This window comes from Oncorhynchus masou, chromosome 1 (assembly GCF_036934945.1).
Source record: "Oncorhynchus masou masou isolate Uvic2021 chromosome 1, UVic_Omas_1.1, whole genome shotgun sequence".
Classification (NCBI taxonomy): domain Eukaryota; kingdom Metazoa; phylum Chordata; class Actinopteri; order Salmoniformes; family Salmonidae; genus Oncorhynchus; species Oncorhynchus masou.
Window position 1 is genome coordinate 10,436,264 of NC_088212.1, and position 20,360 is coordinate 10,456,623.

The 20,360-nt window shown below is 46.7% G+C and overlaps 1 protein-coding gene across 1 annotated transcript in view; it reads left to right on the forward strand.

The window, feature by feature from the left end:
- Positions 1–20,360, forward strand: part of bmpr1ba (bone morphogenetic protein receptor, type IBa) — a 146,287-nt gene that overhangs the window by 72,998 nt on the left and 52,929 nt on the right. The window contains exon 2 of the mRNA XM_064937421.1: positions 9,662–9,964. Coding sequence (XP_064793493.1) covers positions 9,886–9,964 — 79 coding nt within the window. The 5' untranslated portion in view covers positions 9,662–9,885. The remainder of the gene's footprint in view (positions 1–9,661; positions 9,965–20,360) is intronic.

The window sequence follows — 20,360 nt, forward strand, 5'->3', positions numbered from 1 at the left end:
TGCTGGGCCCTTGATGGATGCCCCCGCACTTCAGAGGGACAGTGTGTGAGGGTGGGGTGGGTACATAGTGTCCCAGCGTTTTGGAAAAGAGGTCCTCCTCCTCGCATGTAATCCTGCGCCTCGAGCAAATCACCGCTGACAGCCACACTGCCAAAGTGAGACCACAGATCACCCCTGACAGCCACACTGCCAAAGTGAGACCACAGATCACCCCTGACAGCCACACTGCCAAAGTGAGACCACAGATCACCGCTGACAGCCACACTGCCAAAGTGAGACCACAGATCACCCCTGACAGCCACACTGCCAAAGTGAGACCACAGATCACCGCTGACAGCCACACTGCCAAAGTGAGACCACAGATCTCCGCTGACAGCCACACTGCCAAAGTGAGACCACAGATCACCCCTGACAGCCACACTGCCAAAGTGAGATCACAAATCAGTTGCGTACCTCTTCCAGGCACCCACAGAGCCGCAGGCACCCCCACACAGCCGCAGGCACACACACAGGCGCACACACAGCCGCAGGCACCCACCCACACAGTCATACACACAGCTGCAGGCACCCACACACACACACACACACAGTCACACACACAGCCGTAGGCACCCACACACGCACACAGTTACAGCCTCATACACACAGCCGCAGGCACCCACACACACACACACAGTCACACACACAGCCGCAGGCACCCACACACACAGTCACACACACAGCCGCAGGCACCCACACAGTCATACACACCGCCGCAGGCACCGACACAGTCACACACACAGCCGCAGGCACCGACACAGTCACACACACAGCTGCAGGCACCCACAGACACACACAGTCACACACACAGCTGCAGGCACCCACACAGTCATACACACAGCTGCAGGCACCCACACACACACACAGTCACACACACAGCCGCAGGCACCCACACACACAGTCATACACACAGCCGCAGGCACCCACACAGTCATACACACCGCCGCAGGCACCAACACAGTCATACACACAGCCGCAGGCACCGACACAGTCACACACACAGCTGCAGGCACCCACACACACACACAGTCACACACACAGCCGCAGGCACCAACACAGTCATACACACAGCCGCAGGCACCGACACAGTCACACACACAGCTGCAGGCACCCACAGACACACACAGTCACACACACAGCTGCAGGCACCCACACACACAGTCACACACACAGCCGCAGGCACCCACACACACAGTCACACACACAGCCGCAGGCACCCACACACACAGCCGCAGGCACCCACACACACAGTCACACACACAGCCGCAGGCACCCACACACACAGCCGCAGGCACCCCACACACAGTCACACACACAGCCGCAGGCACCCACACACACAGTCACACACACAGCCGCAGGCACCCACACACACAGTCACACACACAGCCGCAGGCACCCACACACACAGCCGCAGGCACCCACACACACAGTCACACACACAGCCGCAGGCACCCACACACACAGTCACACACACAGCCGCAGGCACCCACACACACAGTCACACACACAGCCGCAGGCACCCACACACACAGCCACACACACAGTCACACACACAGCCGTAGGCACCCACACACACAGCCGCAGGCACCCGCACACACAGTCACACACACAGCCGCAGGCACCCACACAGTCACACACACAGCCGCAGGCACCCACACACACAGTCACACACACAGCCGCAGGCACCCACACACACAGCCGCAGGCACCCACACACACAGTCACACACACAGCCGTAGGCACCCACACACACAGCCGCAGGCACCCACACACACAGTCACACACACAGCCGCAGGCACCGACACACACACACAGCCACACACACAGCTTGAAGTTTACACACGCACTAACACAAAAACATGTTGTTCTGCTAACTGGTGAAAAGGAGGAAATCTCAGTTTGTAGAATCTTTTCGGAGGCTGGACATGCTGGAAGTTACACTTCGGTTGAGTGGAGAGAACAAGGTGTCTTGGGGAGTGAGTTTAGGAGACCCAAAGTAGGGTAGAGGGGTACGGAGAAGAGGGGAGGGCGGGACTGTTTATTTGTAGAGTAATTTAGAAAGAGGGTACCCATTGTTAGCTGCTAATGACCAACGAGTGAAAAGAACAGAAGTCTGGTCGTGTAATGACCGGAAAAACAAATCTCGACGGGGATAGAGGAGAAACGAGAGTTCACTCGACATCTGGGTGTCTGTGTTGTCCTCCTCTTTTGTGAATTGCTTTTGTTTTGTACTGAGGGGCAGTTTGGGTGCCTGTTGGTGTGCTTTGTGCCTCTCTTGGCTTCCTTCCCTCACTTGGCTCTCGTCGGAGACGGTGAGGTCTAAAGTAACAGTTGACGCCGTAACAGCCTTCACAGAATACTCCCTCAGATCCACAGGCATGTATATCTGCACACACAGCACAGGGGCGCTAGTATGCTGGCACACACACAGCACAGGGGCGCTAGTATGCTGGCACACACACAGCACAGGGGCGCTAGTATGCTGGCACACACACAGCACAGGGGCACTAGTATGCTGGCACACACACAGCACAGGGCGCTAGTATGCTGGCACACACACAGCACAGGGGGCGCTAGTATGCTGGCACACACACAGCACAGGGGCGCTAGTATGCTGGCACACACACAGCACAGGGGCGCTAGTATGCTGGCACACACACAGCACAGGGGCGCTAGTATGCTGGCACACACACAGCACAGGGGCGCTAGTATGCTGGCACACACACAGCACAGGGGCGCTAGTATGCTGGCACACACACAGCACAGGGGCGCTAGTATGCTGGCACACACACAGCACAGGGGCGCTAGTATGCTGGCACACACACAGCACAGGGGCGCTAGTATGCTGGCACACACACAGCACAGGGGCGCTAGTATGCTGGCACACACACAGCACAGGGGCGCTAGTATGCTGGCACACACACAGCACAGGGGCGCTAGTATGCTGGCACACACCCAGCACGTGGCGCTAGTATGCTGGCACAGACACAGCACAGGGGCGCTAGTATGCTGGGACACACACAGCACAGGGGCGCTAGTATGCTGGCACAGACACAGCACAGGGGCGCTAGTATGCTGGCACACACACAGCACAGGGGCGCTAGTATGCTGGCACACACACAGCACAGGGGCGCTAGTATGCTGGCACAGACACAGCACAGGGGCGCTAGTATGCTGGCACACACACAGCACAGGGGCGCTAGTATGCTGGCACACACACAGCACAGGGCGCTAGTATGCTGGCACAGACACAGCACAGGGGCACTAGTATGCTAGCACAGGGCGCTAGTATGCTGGCACACACACAGCACAGGGGCGCTAGTATGCTGGCACAGACACAGCACAGGGCGCTAGTATGCTGGCACACACACAGCACAGGGCGCTAGTATGCTGGCACACACACAGCACAGGGCGCTAGTATGCTGGCACACACACAGCACAGGGGCACTAGTATGCTAGCACAGGGGCGCTAGTATGCTGGCACACACACAGCACAGGGGCGCTAGTATGCTGGCACAGACACAGCACAGGGGCGGTAGTATGCTAGCACAGGGGCGCTAGTATGCTGGCACACACACAGCACGGGCGCTAGTATGCTGGCACACACACAGCACAGGGGCGCTAGTATGCTGGCACACACACAGCACAGGGGCACTAGTATGCTAGCACAGGGGCGCTAGTATGCTGGCACAGACACAGCACAGGGGCGCTAGTATGCTAGCACAGGGGCGCTAGTATGCTGGCACACACACAGCACAGGGGCGCTAGTATGCTGGCACAGACACAGCACAGGGGCGCTAGTATGCTGGAACACACACAGCACAGGGGCACTAGTATGCTAGCACAGGGGCGCTAGTATGCTGGCACACACACAGCACAGGGGCGCTAGTATGCTGGCACAGACACAGCACAGGGGCGGTAGTATGCTAGCACAGGGGCGCTAGTATGCTGGCACACACACAGCACAGGGGCGCTAGTATGCTGGCACACACACAGCACAGGGGCGCTAGTATGCTGGCACACACACAGCACAGGGGCACTAGTATGCTAGCACAGGGGCGCTAGTATGCTGGCACAGACACAGCACAGGGACGCTAGTATGCTAGCACAGGGGCGCTAGTATGCTGGCACACACACAGCACAGGGGCGCTAGTATGCTGGCACAGACACAGCACAGGGGCGCTAGTATGCTGGCACACACACAGCACAGGGGCGCTAGTATGCTGGCACACACACAGCACAGGGGCGCTAGTATGCTGGCACACACACAGCACAGGGGCGCTAGTATGCTGGCACACACACAGCACAGGGGCACTAGTATGCTAGCACAGGGGCCCTAGTATGCTGGCACACACACAGCACAGGGGTTACACTGGTAGTAGCTACACTGGTAGTAACAACACTGGTAGTAACAACACTGGCAGTAACAACACTGGTAGTAACAACACTGGTAGTAGTTAGACTGGTAGTAGCAACACGGGTAGTAGCAACACTGGTAGTAGTTTCACTGGTAGTAGTTACACTGGTAGCAATGCTGGTAGTAGTTACTCTGGTAGTAGCAACACTGGTAGTAGCTACACTGGCAGTAGCTACACTGGTAGTAGCTACACTGGTAGTCGTTACACTGGTAGTAGTTACACTGGTAGTAGCAACACTGGTATTAGTTACACTGATAGTAACAACACTGGTAGTTACACTGGTAGTAGTTACACTGGTAGTAGTTACACTGGTAGTAGCAACACTGCTAGTAGCAACACTGCTAGTAGCAACACTGCTAGTAGCAACACTGGTAGTAACAACACTTGTAGTAGCTACACTGGTAGTAGCAAAACTGGTAGTAACACTGGTAGTAGTTACACTAGTAGTAACAATACTGGTTGTGGCAACACTGGTAGTAGTTACACTGGTAGTAACAAAACTGGTCACAACACTGGTAGTAGCAACACTGGTAGTAGCAACACTGGTAGTAGCAACACTGGTAGTAGTTACACTGGTCGTAGCAGAACTGGTAGTAGTTACACAGTTAGTAGTTACACTGGTCGTAGCAACACTGGTAGTAGGTACACTGGTCGTAGCAACACTGGTAGTAGGTACACTGGTCGTAGCAACACTGGTAGTAGGTACACTGGTAGTAGCAAAACTGGTAGTAACACTGGTAGTAGTTACACTGGTAGTAACAACACTGGTAGTAGCAAAACTGGTAGTAGTTACACTGGTAGCAATGCTGGTAGTAGTTACTCTGGTAGTAGCAACACTGGTAGTAGCTTCACTGGCAGTAGCTACACTGGTAGTAGCTACACTGGTAGTCGTTACACTGGTAGTAGCTACACTGGTAGTAGCAACACGGGTAGTAGTTACACTGGTCGTAGCAAAACTGGTAGTAGTTACACAGTTAGTAGTTACACTGGTCGTAGCCACACTGGTAGTAGTTACACTGGTCGTAGCAACACTGGTAGTAGTTACACTGGTAGTAGCAACACTGGTAGTAGTTACACTGGTAGTAGCAAAACTGGTAGTAACACTGGTAGTAGTTACACTGGTAGTAACAACACTTGTTTTTGCAACACTTGTAGTTGTTACACTGATAGTAGCAAAACTGGTAGTAGTTACTCTGGTAGTAGCAACACTGGTAGTAGCTACACTGGCAGTAGCTACACTGGTAGTAGCTACACTGGTAGTCGTTACACTGGTAGTAGCTACACTGGTAGTAGCAACACTGGTAGTAACGTCACTGGTAGTAGCTACACTGGTAGTAACAACACTGGTAGTAGTTACACTGGTAGGAGCAACACTGGTAGTTGCTACACTGGTAGTAGCGACACTGGTAGTAGTTACACTGATAGTAACAACACTGGTAGTTACACTGGTAGTAGTTACACTAGTAGTAACAACACTGTTTGTTGCAACACTGGTAGTAGTTACACTGGTAGCAACACTGGTAGTAGCAAAACTGGTCGCAACACTGGTAGTAGAAACACTGGTAGTAGTTACACTGTTAGTAGTTACACTGGTAGTAGCAACACTGGTAGTAGCAACACTGGTAGTAGCAACACTGGTAGTAGTTACACTGGTAGTAGTTACAGTGGTAGTAGCAAAACTGGTAGTAACACTGGTTGTAGTTACACTGGTAGTAACAACACTGGTAGTAGCAAAACTGGTAGTAGCAAAACTGGTAGTAGTTACACTGGTAGTAGTTACACTGGTAGTAGCAAAACTGGCAGTAGTTTCACTGGTAGTAGTGACACTGGTTGTAGTTACACTGGTAGCAATGCTTGTCGTAGTTACTCTGGTAGTAGCAACACTGGTAGTAGCTACACTGGCAGTAGCTACACTGGTAGTAGCTACACTGGTAGTCGTTACACTGGTAGTAGCTACACTGGCAGTAGCTACACTGGTAGTAGCTACACTGGTAGTCGTTACACTGGTAGTAGTTACACTGGTAGTAGCTACACTGGTAGTAGCTACACTGGCAGTAGCTACACTGGTAGTAGTTACACTGGTAGTCGTTACACTGGTAGTAGCTACACTGGTAGTAGCAACACTTGTAGTAGTTACACTGGTAGTAGCAACACTTGTAGTAATGTCACTGGTAGTAGCTACACTGGTAGTAGCTACACTGGTAGTCGTTACACTGGTAGTCGTTACACTGGTAGTAGCTACACTGGCAGTAGCTACACTGGTAGTAGCTACACTGGTAGTCGTTACACTGGTAGTAGTTACACTGGTAGTAGTTACACTGGTAGTAGCTACACTGGTAGTAGCTACACTGGCAGTAGCTACACTGGCAGTAGCTACACTGGTAGTCGTTACACTGGTAGTAGCTACACTGGTAGTAGTTACACTGGTAGTCGTTACACTGGTAGTAGCTACACTGGCAGTAGCTACACTGGTAGTAGCTACACTGGTAGTCGTTACACTGGTAGTAGTTACACTGGTAGTAGCTACACTGGTAGTAGCTACACTGGCAGTAGCTACACTGGTAGTAGTTACACTGGTAGTCGTTACACTGGTAGTAGCTACACTGGTAGTAGCTACACTGGTAGTAGCAACACTTGTAGTAATGTCACTGGTAGTAGCTACACTGGTATTAACAACACTGGTAGTAGTTACACTGGTAGGAGCAACACTGGTAGTAGCTACACTGGTAGTAGCTACACTGGTAGTAACAACACTGGTAGTAGCAACACTGGTAGTAGCAACACTGGTAGTAACAACACTGGTAGTTACACTGGTAGGAGCAACACTGGTAGTAGTTACACTGGTAGTAGCAACACTGGTAGTAGTTACACTGGTAGGAGCTACACTGGTAGGAGCTAAACTGGTAGTAGCTAAACTGGTAGTAGCTACACTAGTAGTAGCTACACTGGTAGTAGTTACACTGGTAGTAGCAACACTGGTAGTAGCAACACTGGTAGTAGCAACACTGGTAGTAGCAACACTGGTAGTAGCTACACTGGTAGTAGTTACACTGGTAGTAGTTACACTGGTAGTAGTTACACTGGTAGTAGTTACACTTTTAGTAGTAACACTGGTAGTAACAACACTGGTAGTAGTTACACTGGTAGTAGTTACACTGGTAGTAGTTACACTGGTAGTAACAACACTGGTAGTAGTTACACTGGTAGTAGCAACACTGGTAGTAGTTACACTGGTAGTAACAACACTGGTAGTAGTTACACTGGTAGTAACTACACTGGTAGTAGTTACACTGGTAGTAACAACACTGGTAGTAGTTACACTGGTAGTAACTACACTGGTAGTAGTTACACTGGTAGTAACAACACTGGTAGTAGCTTCACTGGTAGTAGCAACACTGGTAGTAGTTACACTGGTAGTAACAACACTGGTAGTAGTTACACTGGTAGTAACAACACTGGTAGTAGTTACACTGGTAGTAACAACACTGGTAGTAGTTACACTGGTAGTAACTACACTGGTAGTAGTTACACTGGTAGTAACAACACTGGTAGTAGTTACACTGGTAGTAACTACACTGGTAGTAGTTACACTGGTAGTAACAACACTGGTAGTAGTTACACTGGTAGTAACAACACTGGTAGTAGTTACACTGGTAGTAACTACACTGGTAGTAGTTACACTGGTAGTAACAACACTGGTAGTAGCTTCACTGGTAGTAGCAACACTGGTAGTAGTTACACTGGTAGTAACAACACTGGTAGTAGTTACACTGGTAGTAACAACACGGGTAGTAGTTACACTGGTAGTAACAACACTGGTAGTAGTTACACTGGTAGTAGTTACACTGGTAGTAACTACACTGGTAGTAGTTACACTGGTAGTAACAACACTGGTAGTAGTTACACTGGTAGTAGTTACACTGGTAGTAACAACACTGGTAGTAGTTACACTGGTAGTAGTTACACTGGTAGTAACAACACTAGTAGTAACAACACTGGTAGTAGTTACACTGGTAGTAACAACACTAGTAGTAACAACACTGGTAGTAGTTACACTGGTAGTAGTTACACTGGTAGTAACTACACTGGTAGTAGTTACACTGGTAGTAACTACACTGGTAGTAGTTACACTGGTAGTAACAACACTGGTAGTAGTTACACTGGTAGTAACTACACTGGTAGTAGTTACACTGGTAGTAACAACACTGGTAGTAGTTACACTGGTAGTAACAACACTGGTAGTAGTTACACTGGTAGTAACAACACTGGTAGTAGTTACACTGGTAGTAACCACACTGGTAGTAGTTACACTGGTAGTAACAACACTGGTAGTAACAACACTGGTAGTAGTTACACTGGTAGTAGTTACACTGGTAGTAACAACACTGGTAGTAACAACACTGGTAGTAACAACACTGGTAGTAACAACACTGGTAGTAGTTACACTGGTAGGAATAGATACAGATGCCTTCATTTTTAGTCAATCTCTCTAAAAGGTTATGTATTAATGTAGGACGTTGATTGAATCAACGGTTTATGCATACTGTTATCTACAATATTTATGAGTGTCAATTGTCTTGAATTCAATAATTTAGTTTGTAGACTGAAGTAGTGTTATGTTTTGATAAATTGTATGCACATATTGATGAAACACAGCATAATTTGGAGGGGGAAAATAATGCCTAGTCTAGTTATCAATGTCGAGCCAAACTGTTATCAACCACAGAGACCGAGGATCCCTTTTGTTTTTCCACTGAGATCTCCTCCTGTTCATTTGCTTCACTACTTTAACTGTGGGTGCCAGAGATTCTCACTGGCAGGCCCTCTGCTTGTTTTTGAGAGGACGAGAATTTCCTCACCCCTCTCTTGCCCTTACTAGCTTACCCCTCGAGCTTCCCCCTCCTCTCCCTTGTTCCTCTCCCCAACCCCTGACCTTCTTCTCCATGGGCAACAGAAGCTCAGAGAGGTGTGAGAGGAGCAGGCAGAGGAGCAGGGCTAGTGGTGGGGGTTCCAGCCAGGCCAGGAGCGATCAGCTGCCGCTTTGTTGCCTTATCCACAAGGAGTCCGGGGAGAGGGCTGGCCCTGTCCTTGCCAGCCCCACTACTACTACACACATACATTTCTCTCTCTCTCACAGTGCAGTAACTCCGCTCTCTCTCTCTCTCTCTCTCTCTCTCTCTCGCTCTCTCTCTCTCTCTCACACAGCTGGCCAGTCAGTGTGGAGCAGGAACAGTAATTGAGGCTGCTGTGTGTGTTGTGCAGAGTGGAGTTTCTCATACCGTGGACAGAGAGGAGACGTGCACATTCCCCAGTCTGAGCACACACACACAGGGGGGAGAGCGAGGACCAGGGAGTTGAGACATTGTGTGGAGGCCGGAGCCTGAGGGAGTTCCCCCCTCATCTGTAGCCCGGCTAGCAGTCGAGACACCATGCTGGTGCTGTGGGAAGGAGCACACTGGAGCCATCTCATCTTGCTCGGACTTTTGTCTCTGCGCTACCAGACCTATGGTGAGTACTACTGAGTGGACTAACACACCGTTCCGTACACTCTATCTCGTTCTCTCTGTCTGTCTCTCTCTCTTTCACACTCACTCTCTCCCCTACACAGCTCTCCTCAGTCCCAGGGTTAGGGGTAGTCACCAGGGTGACTCAGACTGGGGAACGACACTCTCAGACTGGTCACACTATATACTGGATTGAAATATGTTGGGTGATATTTTACATATTAAGGATCACATGTTCGGCACAGTTGTCCAGGTGTGGAATGCTTTGAAGTCTATAGAGAAAACGCAGCTTCATTTGCGTTGCATGCTTTAAACAACGACAACATGGTATTCAGTTCCCTTCTCGTTTTGGTGGTGTCAAAGTTGGCCTTTTCTCTAGATTTCAATGGACTTGGATTTTAAAAATTGTCAATGACGCAGCCGAATACATTTCTGGTTCAAAATTATCATTTTGATTTACAAAATTCAGTCTTGTTTTTCGCCTCGACTTCCCTGTGGACACTACACCGTTTATATTCACACAAATAATGATTAACACGTGGCAATATTATATTGTTATAACATCTAGATTCAAGAATATTTCCTCTTATTTCTAATGGAAGTAGGCTATTTGTTTTGGTGGCTTGGAATGATAATTTTTGTGGATTACAGTAACAAATGCATTTAGAGAAAAATTAGGAAATTCTATCGGTCGCTATGACAAAGGTTAATCTTAAAGCAAGGGTTGTTGACTGCAAGCCGTTTACCAATTAGATGTATATTCTTGCTTGGGTTTGTCGTTCTATTTTTATTTATTGTAGTCATTGTAGTGGATTACAGTAACAGTAGCTTTAAGGGAAATGTGAGCGAGCAGCCTGCTCTTGGTCCATGTTAGTTAGAGTTAGGGTTTGTTTAGTGGTGTGTAAGGCATCGTCCAGTGTCCCTGGCCGGCAGATAGATGGGGGTGTATTCATTTAGGAACCAAATGGGCAGAAACATGGAGGGGCCTACCTGAATTTGTCCAATAACTAATTCAATATTTTGCTACGGTCTGAACTAATGAATCCATCACAGAGCAGTCGGTCAACCAGGCAGGGATACGGAGCTGGCTCCCACTTGTTTGACACACAGTTGGACTCACAGCTTAAAAAGCACTCAACCCTCCTTCTGCCAGGGCACACAATGATTGAGCTCACACACACGCACACACATACACACACATGCACACACACACACTTCCACCATGCAAGTACATATACACACATGCAGTCTCACAAAACACACACACACTCATGAAACACACGAATGCACACAGACTCTGAAAGCACGCATGCGTCTGCGCACATCCACACACACAAAACACACACCCACACACAAAACACACACCCACACACAAAACACACAGGTTGCAGTGAGGGCACATCCTCTAAAACGTATATGTTCTACAAAAACCAGACGTTGTCCTATCAGGGAGTTCAATCTAACAGAATGAACCTGAAAATGCTGACCAAGTTCTCTAAATGGTGCTTATAGAAGAGACTGTGTTCATAGATGTAAGGTACCTTGTGTTGTGTCTGGTTCTATGTAGAGTTTATGATGTGAACAGGCTTAGGTTGGTCTCTGTAATGTTAAGTAAGAGTAAGTAGTCACACCCGTTCAGGGTAATGTATGTCCATAATGCACTGCTTTTTGTATGTTATACTTCTGTCATGTGCTGAAAATGTATGACAATCCACAACTTGCATTAAGTAGGCGACTACACTGCTTAGTACTGCAAACCAGCAATTATCCATACTAGAAAACCTACTTGGTTTTCATTTAGTATTTTAGTTAACTCGATGAGTTAAGTCGTATTTGCTGATATTCAATTATTTCTTCCTTGGTAATAACACATTTCAGTTTTCTTTAGTCTGGGTTTACTATCCACAGCAGATAAATGAAGCATACATTTATTTAGATCAATGAAATGAAACCCCATTGACTTGGTCAGCTTTTAACACTTCGCTTCTGTTTGATTGGGTCTACACCCTTTATGTTCCTGGTCAATATGACCTGTTGACCTGGAAGTAAATTAATATAGATATATGATTTTAACCTCCCAAAATGCATTTTCTAGTAGCTGAGAATGTCGTCTTTTCATCCCACGAGTTGATCGATCCAACTGGTCAACATTTAGAGAGAAATGTTTCATTACTTTACCAAAGTCGTAAATTAATCAAATTGACATTTTATGATATTTGTGAATTTCATTTCCTTTTTTTTTTTGGTCAAACTTCAGATCCAATGTACCTCGGTCTCTGAACATCACAGGGAAAATATACGGTCCCACTTTATTTGAGATTTCAGATTTTCCATCTATACGGTACATTCAGAAAGTATTCAGACCCTTTGAATTTTCAGCATTTTTGTTACGTTACAGCCTTTTTCTATATGAACAAGGATTCTCCCTCATCTACACAAACTACCCCATAATGGCAAAGCAATTTCTCCAAGTGTGTGTGTGTGTGTGTGTGTGTGTGTGTGTGTGTGTGTGTGTGTATAAACATTTACAGTTGAAGTCGGAAGTTTACATACGCCTTAGCCAAATACATTTAAACTCGGTATTTCACAATTCCTGACGTTTAATCCTAGTAAATATTCCCTGTCTTAGGTCAGTTAGGATCACCACTTTATGTTAAGAATGTGAAATGTCAGAATAATAGTAGGGAGAATGATTTATTTCAGCTTTTATTTCTTTCATCACATTCCCAGTGGGTCAGAAGTTTACACTCAATTAGTAGTTGGTAGCATTGCCTTTAAATTGTTTAACTTGGGTCAAACGTTTTGTGTAGCCTTCCACAAGCTTCCCACAATAAGTTATGTGAATTTTGGCCCATTCCTCCTGACAAAGCTGGTGTAACTGAGTCAGGTTTGCAGGCCTCCTTGCTCGCACATGCTTTTTCAGTTCTGCCCACACATTTTCTATGGGATTGAGGTCAGGGCCATTTTGCCACAACTTTGGAAGTATGCTTGGGATCATTGTCCATTTGGAAGACCCATTTGCGACCAAGCTTTAACTGATGTCTTGAGATGTTGCTTCAATATATCCACATAATTTTCCTTCCTCATGAGCCATCTATTTTGTGAAGTGCACCAGCCCCTCCTGCAGCAAAGCACCCCCACAACATGATGCTGCCACCTCGTGCTTCACGGTTGGGATGGTGTTCTTCAGCTTGCAAGCCCCCCCCCCCTTTTCCTCCTAACATAACGATGGTCATTATGGCCAAACAGTTCTATTTTTGTTTCATCAGACCAGAGGGCATTTCTCCAAAAGTACAATCTTTGTCCCCATGTGCAGTTGCAAACTGTAGTCTGGCTTTTTATGGCGGTTTTGGAGCAGTGGCTTCTTCCTTGCTGAGCGGCCCTTCAGGTTATGTCTATATAGGACTCGTTTTACTGTGGATATAGATACTTTTGTACCTGTTTCCTCCAGCATCTTCTCAAGGTCCTGCTGTTGTTCTGGGATTGATTTGCACTTTTTGCACTAAAGTACGTTCATCACTAGGAGACGGAACGTGTCTCCTTCCTGAGCAGTATGATGGCTGTGTGGTCCCATGGTGTTTATACTTACTTACTATTGTTTGAACAGATAAACGTGGTACCTTCAGGTGTTTGGAAATGGCTCCCAAGGATCAACCAGACTTGTGGGGGTCTACAATTTTTTTCTGAGGTATTGGCTGATTTATTTTGATTTTCCCATGATGTCAAGCGAAGAAGTACTGAGTTTGAAGGTAGGCCTTGAAATACATCCACAGATACACCTCCAATTGACTTCTAAAAGCATGACATAATTTTCTGGAATTTTCCAAGCTGTTTAAAGGCACAGTCAACTTAGTGTATGTAGACCTCCGACCCACTGGAATTGTGATACAGTGAGTTGTAAGTAAAATAATCTGCCTCTAAACACTTGCACAAAGCTGACTTGCTAAAACTGTCAAAGAAATTTGTACAGTGGTTGAAAAACAAGTTTTAATGACTCCAACCGAAGTGTATGTAAACTTCCGACTTCAACTGTACATAAGTATTTAGACCCTTTACTCAGTATTTTGTTGAAGCACCTTTGGCAGTGAAAGCCTTGAGTCTTCTTGGGTATGAGGCTACAAGCTTGGTACACCTGTATATGCAGAGTTTCTCCCATTCTTCACTGCGGTCCTTTCAAGCTCTGTCAGGCTGGATGGGGAGCGTCACTGCACATGCTATTTTCAGGTTCAAATCCGGGCTCTGGCTGGGCAACTCAAGGACATTCAAGGAATTGTCCCGAAGCCACTCCTGTGTTGTCTTGGCTGTGTCCTTAGGGTCATTGACCTGTTGGGAGATTAACCTTCTCTCCAGTCTAAGATCCTGAGCGCTCTAGAGCAGGTTTTCATCAAGGATCTCTTTGCGCTGTTCACCTTTCCCTTCGATCCTGACGAGTCTCCCAGTTCCTGCTGCTGAAAAACACTGTGAAAGCGTAATGCTGCCGCCATCCTGCTTAACCATAAGAGTGGTATCATGTTTCCTCCAGACTTGATGCTTGGCATTCAGGACCAAGTTTCATCAGACCAGAAAATCTTGTTTTTCATGATCTGAGAGTCCTTTAGGTGCCTTTTGGCAAACTCCAAGTGGGCTTTCATGTGGCTTTTACTGAGGAGTGGCTTCCGTCTGGCCACTCTACCATAAAGGCCTAATTGGTGGAGTGTTGCAGAGATGGTTGTCCTTCTGGAAGGTTCTCCCATCTCCACAGAGGAACTCTAGAGCTCCCTGACCAAGGCCCTTCACCACCGATTGCTCAGTGTGGCCTGGCGGGGGAAGTCTTGGTGGTTCCAGTCTTCTTCCATTTAAGAATGTTGGAGGCCACTTTTCTTGGGAACCTTCAATGCTGCAGATATTTTTTGTTACCCTTCTCCAGATCTGTGCCTTGACCCAATCCTGTCTTTGAGCTCTACGGACATTTCCTTTGACCTTATGTCTTAGTTTTTGCTCTGACATGCACTGTCAACTGTGGGACCTTTTTATAGAGACAGGTGTGTGCCTTTCCAAATCATGTCTAATCAATTGATTTTACCACAGGTAGACTCCAATCAAGTTGTATAAACATCTCAAGGGTGATCAATGGAAACAGGATGCACCTGAGCTCAATTTCAAGACTCATAGCAAATGGTCTGAATACTTATGTAAATAAGGTATTTCTGTTTTTTATTTTTTTATACATTTGCAAAAATGTATAAAAACCTGTTCACTTTGTCATTATGGGGTATTGTGTGTAGATGGGGGAAATATGTATTTAATCCATTTTAGAATAAGGCTGTAACATAACAACATGTGGAAAAGGGGAGGGGACTTTATGAATGCACTGTAGTTCTACAGATGGTCATATTACGAACAAAATGTTGATAAGCAACTGCTTGTTACGGTTGAGGTTATGGTAAGGTTTTAAATAAAAGTTACGGTTGGGGTTAGGGTAAGGGTTAGGGTTAGGGTTAGGGTAAGGGTTAGAGCTAGGGCTCGGGTTAGGGCTAGGGTAAGGGTTAGAGCTAGGGCTAGGGTAAGGGTAAGTGTTAGAGCTAGGGTTAAGGTTAGGGTAAGGGTTAGAGCTATGGCTAGGGTTAGGGTAAGGTTTAGAGCTAGGGTTAGTGTAAGGGTAAGTGTTAGAGCTAGGGTTAAGGTTAGGGTAAGGGTTAGAGCTTGGGTTATGGTAAGGGTAAGGGTTAGAGCTAGGGCTAGGGTAAGGGTTAGAGCTAGGGTAAGGGTTAGAGCTAGGGCTAGGGTAAGGGTAAGTGTTAGAGCTAGGGTTAAGGTTAGGGTAAGGGTTAGAGCTATGGCTAGGGTTAGGGTAAGGGTTAGAGCCAGGGTAAGGGTTAGAGCTAGGGTTAGGGTAAGGGTTAGAGCTAGGGTAAGGGTAAGTGTTAGAGCTAGGGTTAAGGTTAGGGTAAGGGTTAGAGCTCGGGTTATGGTAAGGGTAAGGGTTAGAGCTAGGGCTAGGGTAAGGGTTAGAGCTAGGGTTAGGGTAAGGGTTAGAGCTAGGGCTAGGGCTAGAGTTAGGGCTAGGGTTAGGGTAAGGGTAAGTGTTAGAGCTAGGGTTAAGGTTAGGGTAAGGGTTAGATCTATGGCTAGGGTTAGGGTAAGGGTTAGAGCTAGGGTAAGGGTTAGAGCTAGGGTTAGGGTAAGGGTTAGAGCTAGGGCTAGGGTAAGGGTTAGAGCTAGGGTTAGGGTAAGCGTTAGGGTAAGGGTTAGAGCTAGGGTTAGAGCTAGGGTAAGGGTTAGAGCTAGGGTAAGGGTTAGAGCTAGGGCTAGGGGAAGGGATGGGGTAAGGGTTAGAGCTAGGGCTAGGGTAAGGGTTAGAGCTAGAGCTAGGGTAAGGGTTAGAGCTAGGGTAAGGGTTAGAGCTAGGGCTAGGGTAAGGGTTAGAGCTAGGGCTAGGGTAAGCGTTAGGGTAAGGGTTAGAGTTAGGGTTAGGGTTAGAGTTAGGGCTAGGGTTAGGGTAAGGGTAAGTGTTAGAGCTAGGGTTAAGGTTAGGGTAAGGGTTAGATCTATGGCTAGGGTTAGGGTAAGGGTTAGAGCTAGGGTAAGGGTTAGAGCTAGGGTTAGGGTAAGGGTTAGAGCTAGGGCTAGGGTAAGGGTTAGAGCTAGGGTTAGGGTAAGCGTTAGGGTAAGGGTTAGAGCTAGGGTTAGAGCTAGGGTAAGGGTTAGAGCTAGGGTAAGGGTTAGAGCTAGGGCTAGGGGAAGGGATGGGGTAAGGGTTAGAGCTAGGGCTAGGGTAAGGGTTAGAGCTAGAGCTAGGGTAAGGGTTAGAGCTAGGGTAAGGGTTAGAGCTAGGGCTAGGGTAAGGGTTAGAGCTAGGGCTAGGGTAAGCGTTAGGGTAAGGGTTAGAGTTAGGGTTAGGGTTAGAGCTAGGGTAAGGTTAAGGGTTAGAGCTAGGGTAAGGGTTAGGGTAAGGGTTAGAGCTAGGGCTAGGGTAAGGGCTAGGGTAAGGGTTAGAGCTAGGGCTAGGGTAAGGGCTAGGGTAAGGGTTAGAGCTAGGGCTAGGGTAAGGGCTAGGGCTAGGGTAAGGGCTAGGGTAAGGGTTAGAGCTAGGGCTAGGGTAAGGGTTAGAGCTAGGGCTAGGGTATGGGTAAGGGTTAGAGCTAGGGCTAGGGTTAAGGTTAGGGTAAGGGTTAGAGCTGGGGCTAGGGTTAGTAGATAGTTAGTTGAAATTTTGTTGATAGTCTGTAGAGCATCTACAGTTGGGCTATCCAAATAGTCTTACCAAACATATGTATTTCCTTGTGATCATCATGGTTAGATCTTTACTTCACAGAATACAATTTGTCTCTCGCACAAATGTCAAGGTCAAATTTGACTTCAGACCAGTGTTCTTCCGCGTCTGAGTCATAGGGAAATCATACTTATATATCGATGTGATCAGCAAGGTTTCACCATTCCTGTGCAGAAAGCATCTTATTTCTAGGACATAACATTCTAAAGTTCAAGGTGCAGGGGTCAAACTACAGGTCAAATTTACACAGAACATAATGGAAGTCACTTTTACATTACCGTGTCAATTATTAGTTTTTTATATATTTTTTTAAATGACATGTTTTACAGGTTTTAGACTCATAGTTCGGAATGTAGATGAAGGGTTATGGGGAAGAAATTATGTAAAATAGTATTTTAGTGATTTCAAACTCTGTTCTGGGTCAAATTGACCCTGAACATAAGGGAAGGGTTAAGTTTTGTTAAGGATACAAACATTAAACTGGTTAAATGTTTTCATTTCTACACTCAAGGCCTTGTGTACAAATGTTTGTACTGTAGAACACCCTGTCAAGAACCAGACATATGTTCACCGATTTTAAAAGGAGAGTTCTACCAAGACCACTTGAAATGTGCCTTTGACTTTAGATAGACTAAATGGACGTGTAAGCATCCCCCATGTCCTCTTATGACTTGTTTAACTATCTCTTCTTTCCTCTGCTTGTCTTCTTGGCCTTATTGGCATTATTCTGTCTGGCTTTCTTTTTTTTCTCCACACTTCTCCAACTTCATTATGGAGGGAAAGTGTCAATGGTAGCAGGAAGAACAGTAGCCATCTGTTAGAACAGTAGCCAATAGGTTCATCAGTTCAGTGTGTGTAGTACACAACTTTACTGTCATCGGTTTGGAATGCAGATTCTGTCCCACTAAATCATTGCAGCAGGCTACTGCTACTCATTGGCTCTAAGCAGCAGGCTATTGATTGCTCATTGGCTCGATGCAGCAGGCTACTGATTGCTCATTGGCCCGATCTACTGAAACATCCCATTATTGTAATCTCATCAACATGATGTGTAGCTTCAGAGGGAGGACTGTAGTAGCCAGCCCACAGTTGATTCAGTCCTCGTGTGGTGGAAATACAGCAGGGATTCATGCTGCTGTTATTGTAGCTACTTATGTATCGAACTATTGTCAGGTGAGAGGGCTTTGAAATGACATGAGGTGAAATACAAGAGCAGCCTGTTCAGGGATACAATAGAATGACTGTTTTCCTCAAGGGACCTTCAGTTGTTGCAAGGCGATAAGATGTAAAGATATTAAATAAACACATAACAGCACAATTCCCACATAACATATACAAAACAATGCTGTACACGGTATAAACAAGATAAATATAGGTCACAATGAGGTTTGAGGACGAGCATGGGAAAACACTGCTACATTAGTGCACCCCCTGCAGGTCAGCCAATATGGTTCACCCTTGTCGCCAGCCGGCCGGCATCAGCCTCCCACCGGTTGGTACAAGGTTAAACGAGTGGTTTAACTGACTATAGAGTTCAACGTGAGACATAAAGTAGAATATTTGGCCAGGTGAAAAGTGAAGACTTGAGAGTTTGAGGAGAATGGCTACAGGGAGATGTTTCCCTATCTCTTCAGGTAGTCGACTGAATTCACAGAGGAGACGGTCTCCCCTGTCTGAGTAGAGAAGAGAGAGTCTCCCCTCTCTGAGGAGAGAAGACAGAGTCTCTCCTGTCTGAGGAGAGAAGAGAGAGTCTCTCCTGTCTGAGGAGAGAAGACAGAGTCTCCTGTCTGAGTAGAGAAGACAGAGTCTCTCCTGTCTGAGGAGAGAAGAGAGAGTCTCTCCTGTCTGAGGAGAGAAGAGAGAGTCTCTCCTGTCTGAGTAGAGAAGAGAGAGTCTCTCCTGTCTGAGGAGAGAAGAGAGAGTCTCCCCTCTCTGAGGAGAGAAGAGAGAGTCTCTCCTGTCTGAGTAGAGAAGACAGAGTCTCTCCTGTCTGAGTAGAGAAGAGAGAGTCTCCCCTCTCTGAGGAGAGAAGACAGAGTCTCTCCTGTCTGAGGAGAGAAGAGAGAGTCTCTCCTGTCTGAGGAGAGAAGAGAGAGTCTCTCCTGTCTGAGGAGAGAAGAGAGAGTCTCCCCTCTCTGAGGAGAGAAGAGAGTCTCCCCTCTCTGAGGAGAGAGTCATTCTAAGCATTTTAGCCTTGAGCATGTCTCAGCTATGCTATTGTGTCTAATGTGAAGGGCCCCTATTCATTAATTGTTTCAGAATAGGAGTGTTGATCAGTTTAGACTTTTAGAGCATAATGAATAGGACTACAAGGACAGGAGGGACCTGGTCCTATATCAGCACTTCTACTCTGAGACTCTGTATGAATACGGGCCCAGAAGCACAACGTTTCGTTTATCAAAAAGACAAAGAGCGAGGGGGAAGAAGGCGACGCGGCACAAAGCTGTTGGTACCTCAGGCCAGCACCAGACTAGCCCTGAGAGGAAGCGGTTAGTTTACATTGCATTGTGCTTTGTGGAAACGACACCATAGGATCACTTTTCATATTCAAAGGACTGGAGTTGCTTTGCTTTTGCCACTACTTGTTAATGAGTTCTTTTTTTTTTGGCAAAATGTCCAAAATATCCTTTTGTGTTGTTGAGTTTTTTTTTTAAATGGTTTTGTCCTTAAAGTAATACAGGTTTTCGTTGAGCTGAGTTGATCTGTTTGGCATAACGGTGTTAGGTGTCACATGGAACTTTCCTAATTATAAACTGTAAAATAAACTACAGAATGAACTCTAATAAATCTCCAGACAAACAACAACCGAGGTGTTGGACTGTAATAATATATTGTTTTAATCAATAGCTTCATAAAGAACCAAATAGTGGAAGACTGAAGTGTCCCTGGATCACCTTATTTTGAACCTCATTACATGTACATAGCAATTCAATAATTGTTTATTAGCGTAAATTACAGTAATCACAATGCGAACGCTACTTCATATGGCTGTCCTTGTGTTATTGTCAACATGTTATTTAGGTTGTCTGCGATGCAGCCTGATTCCCTTATGAAGACACATTATTCTAAGGCACTGCATCTCAGTGCTAGAGGCGTCACTACAGACACTGGATCGATTCCAGGCTGTATCACAACTGGCCGTGATTGG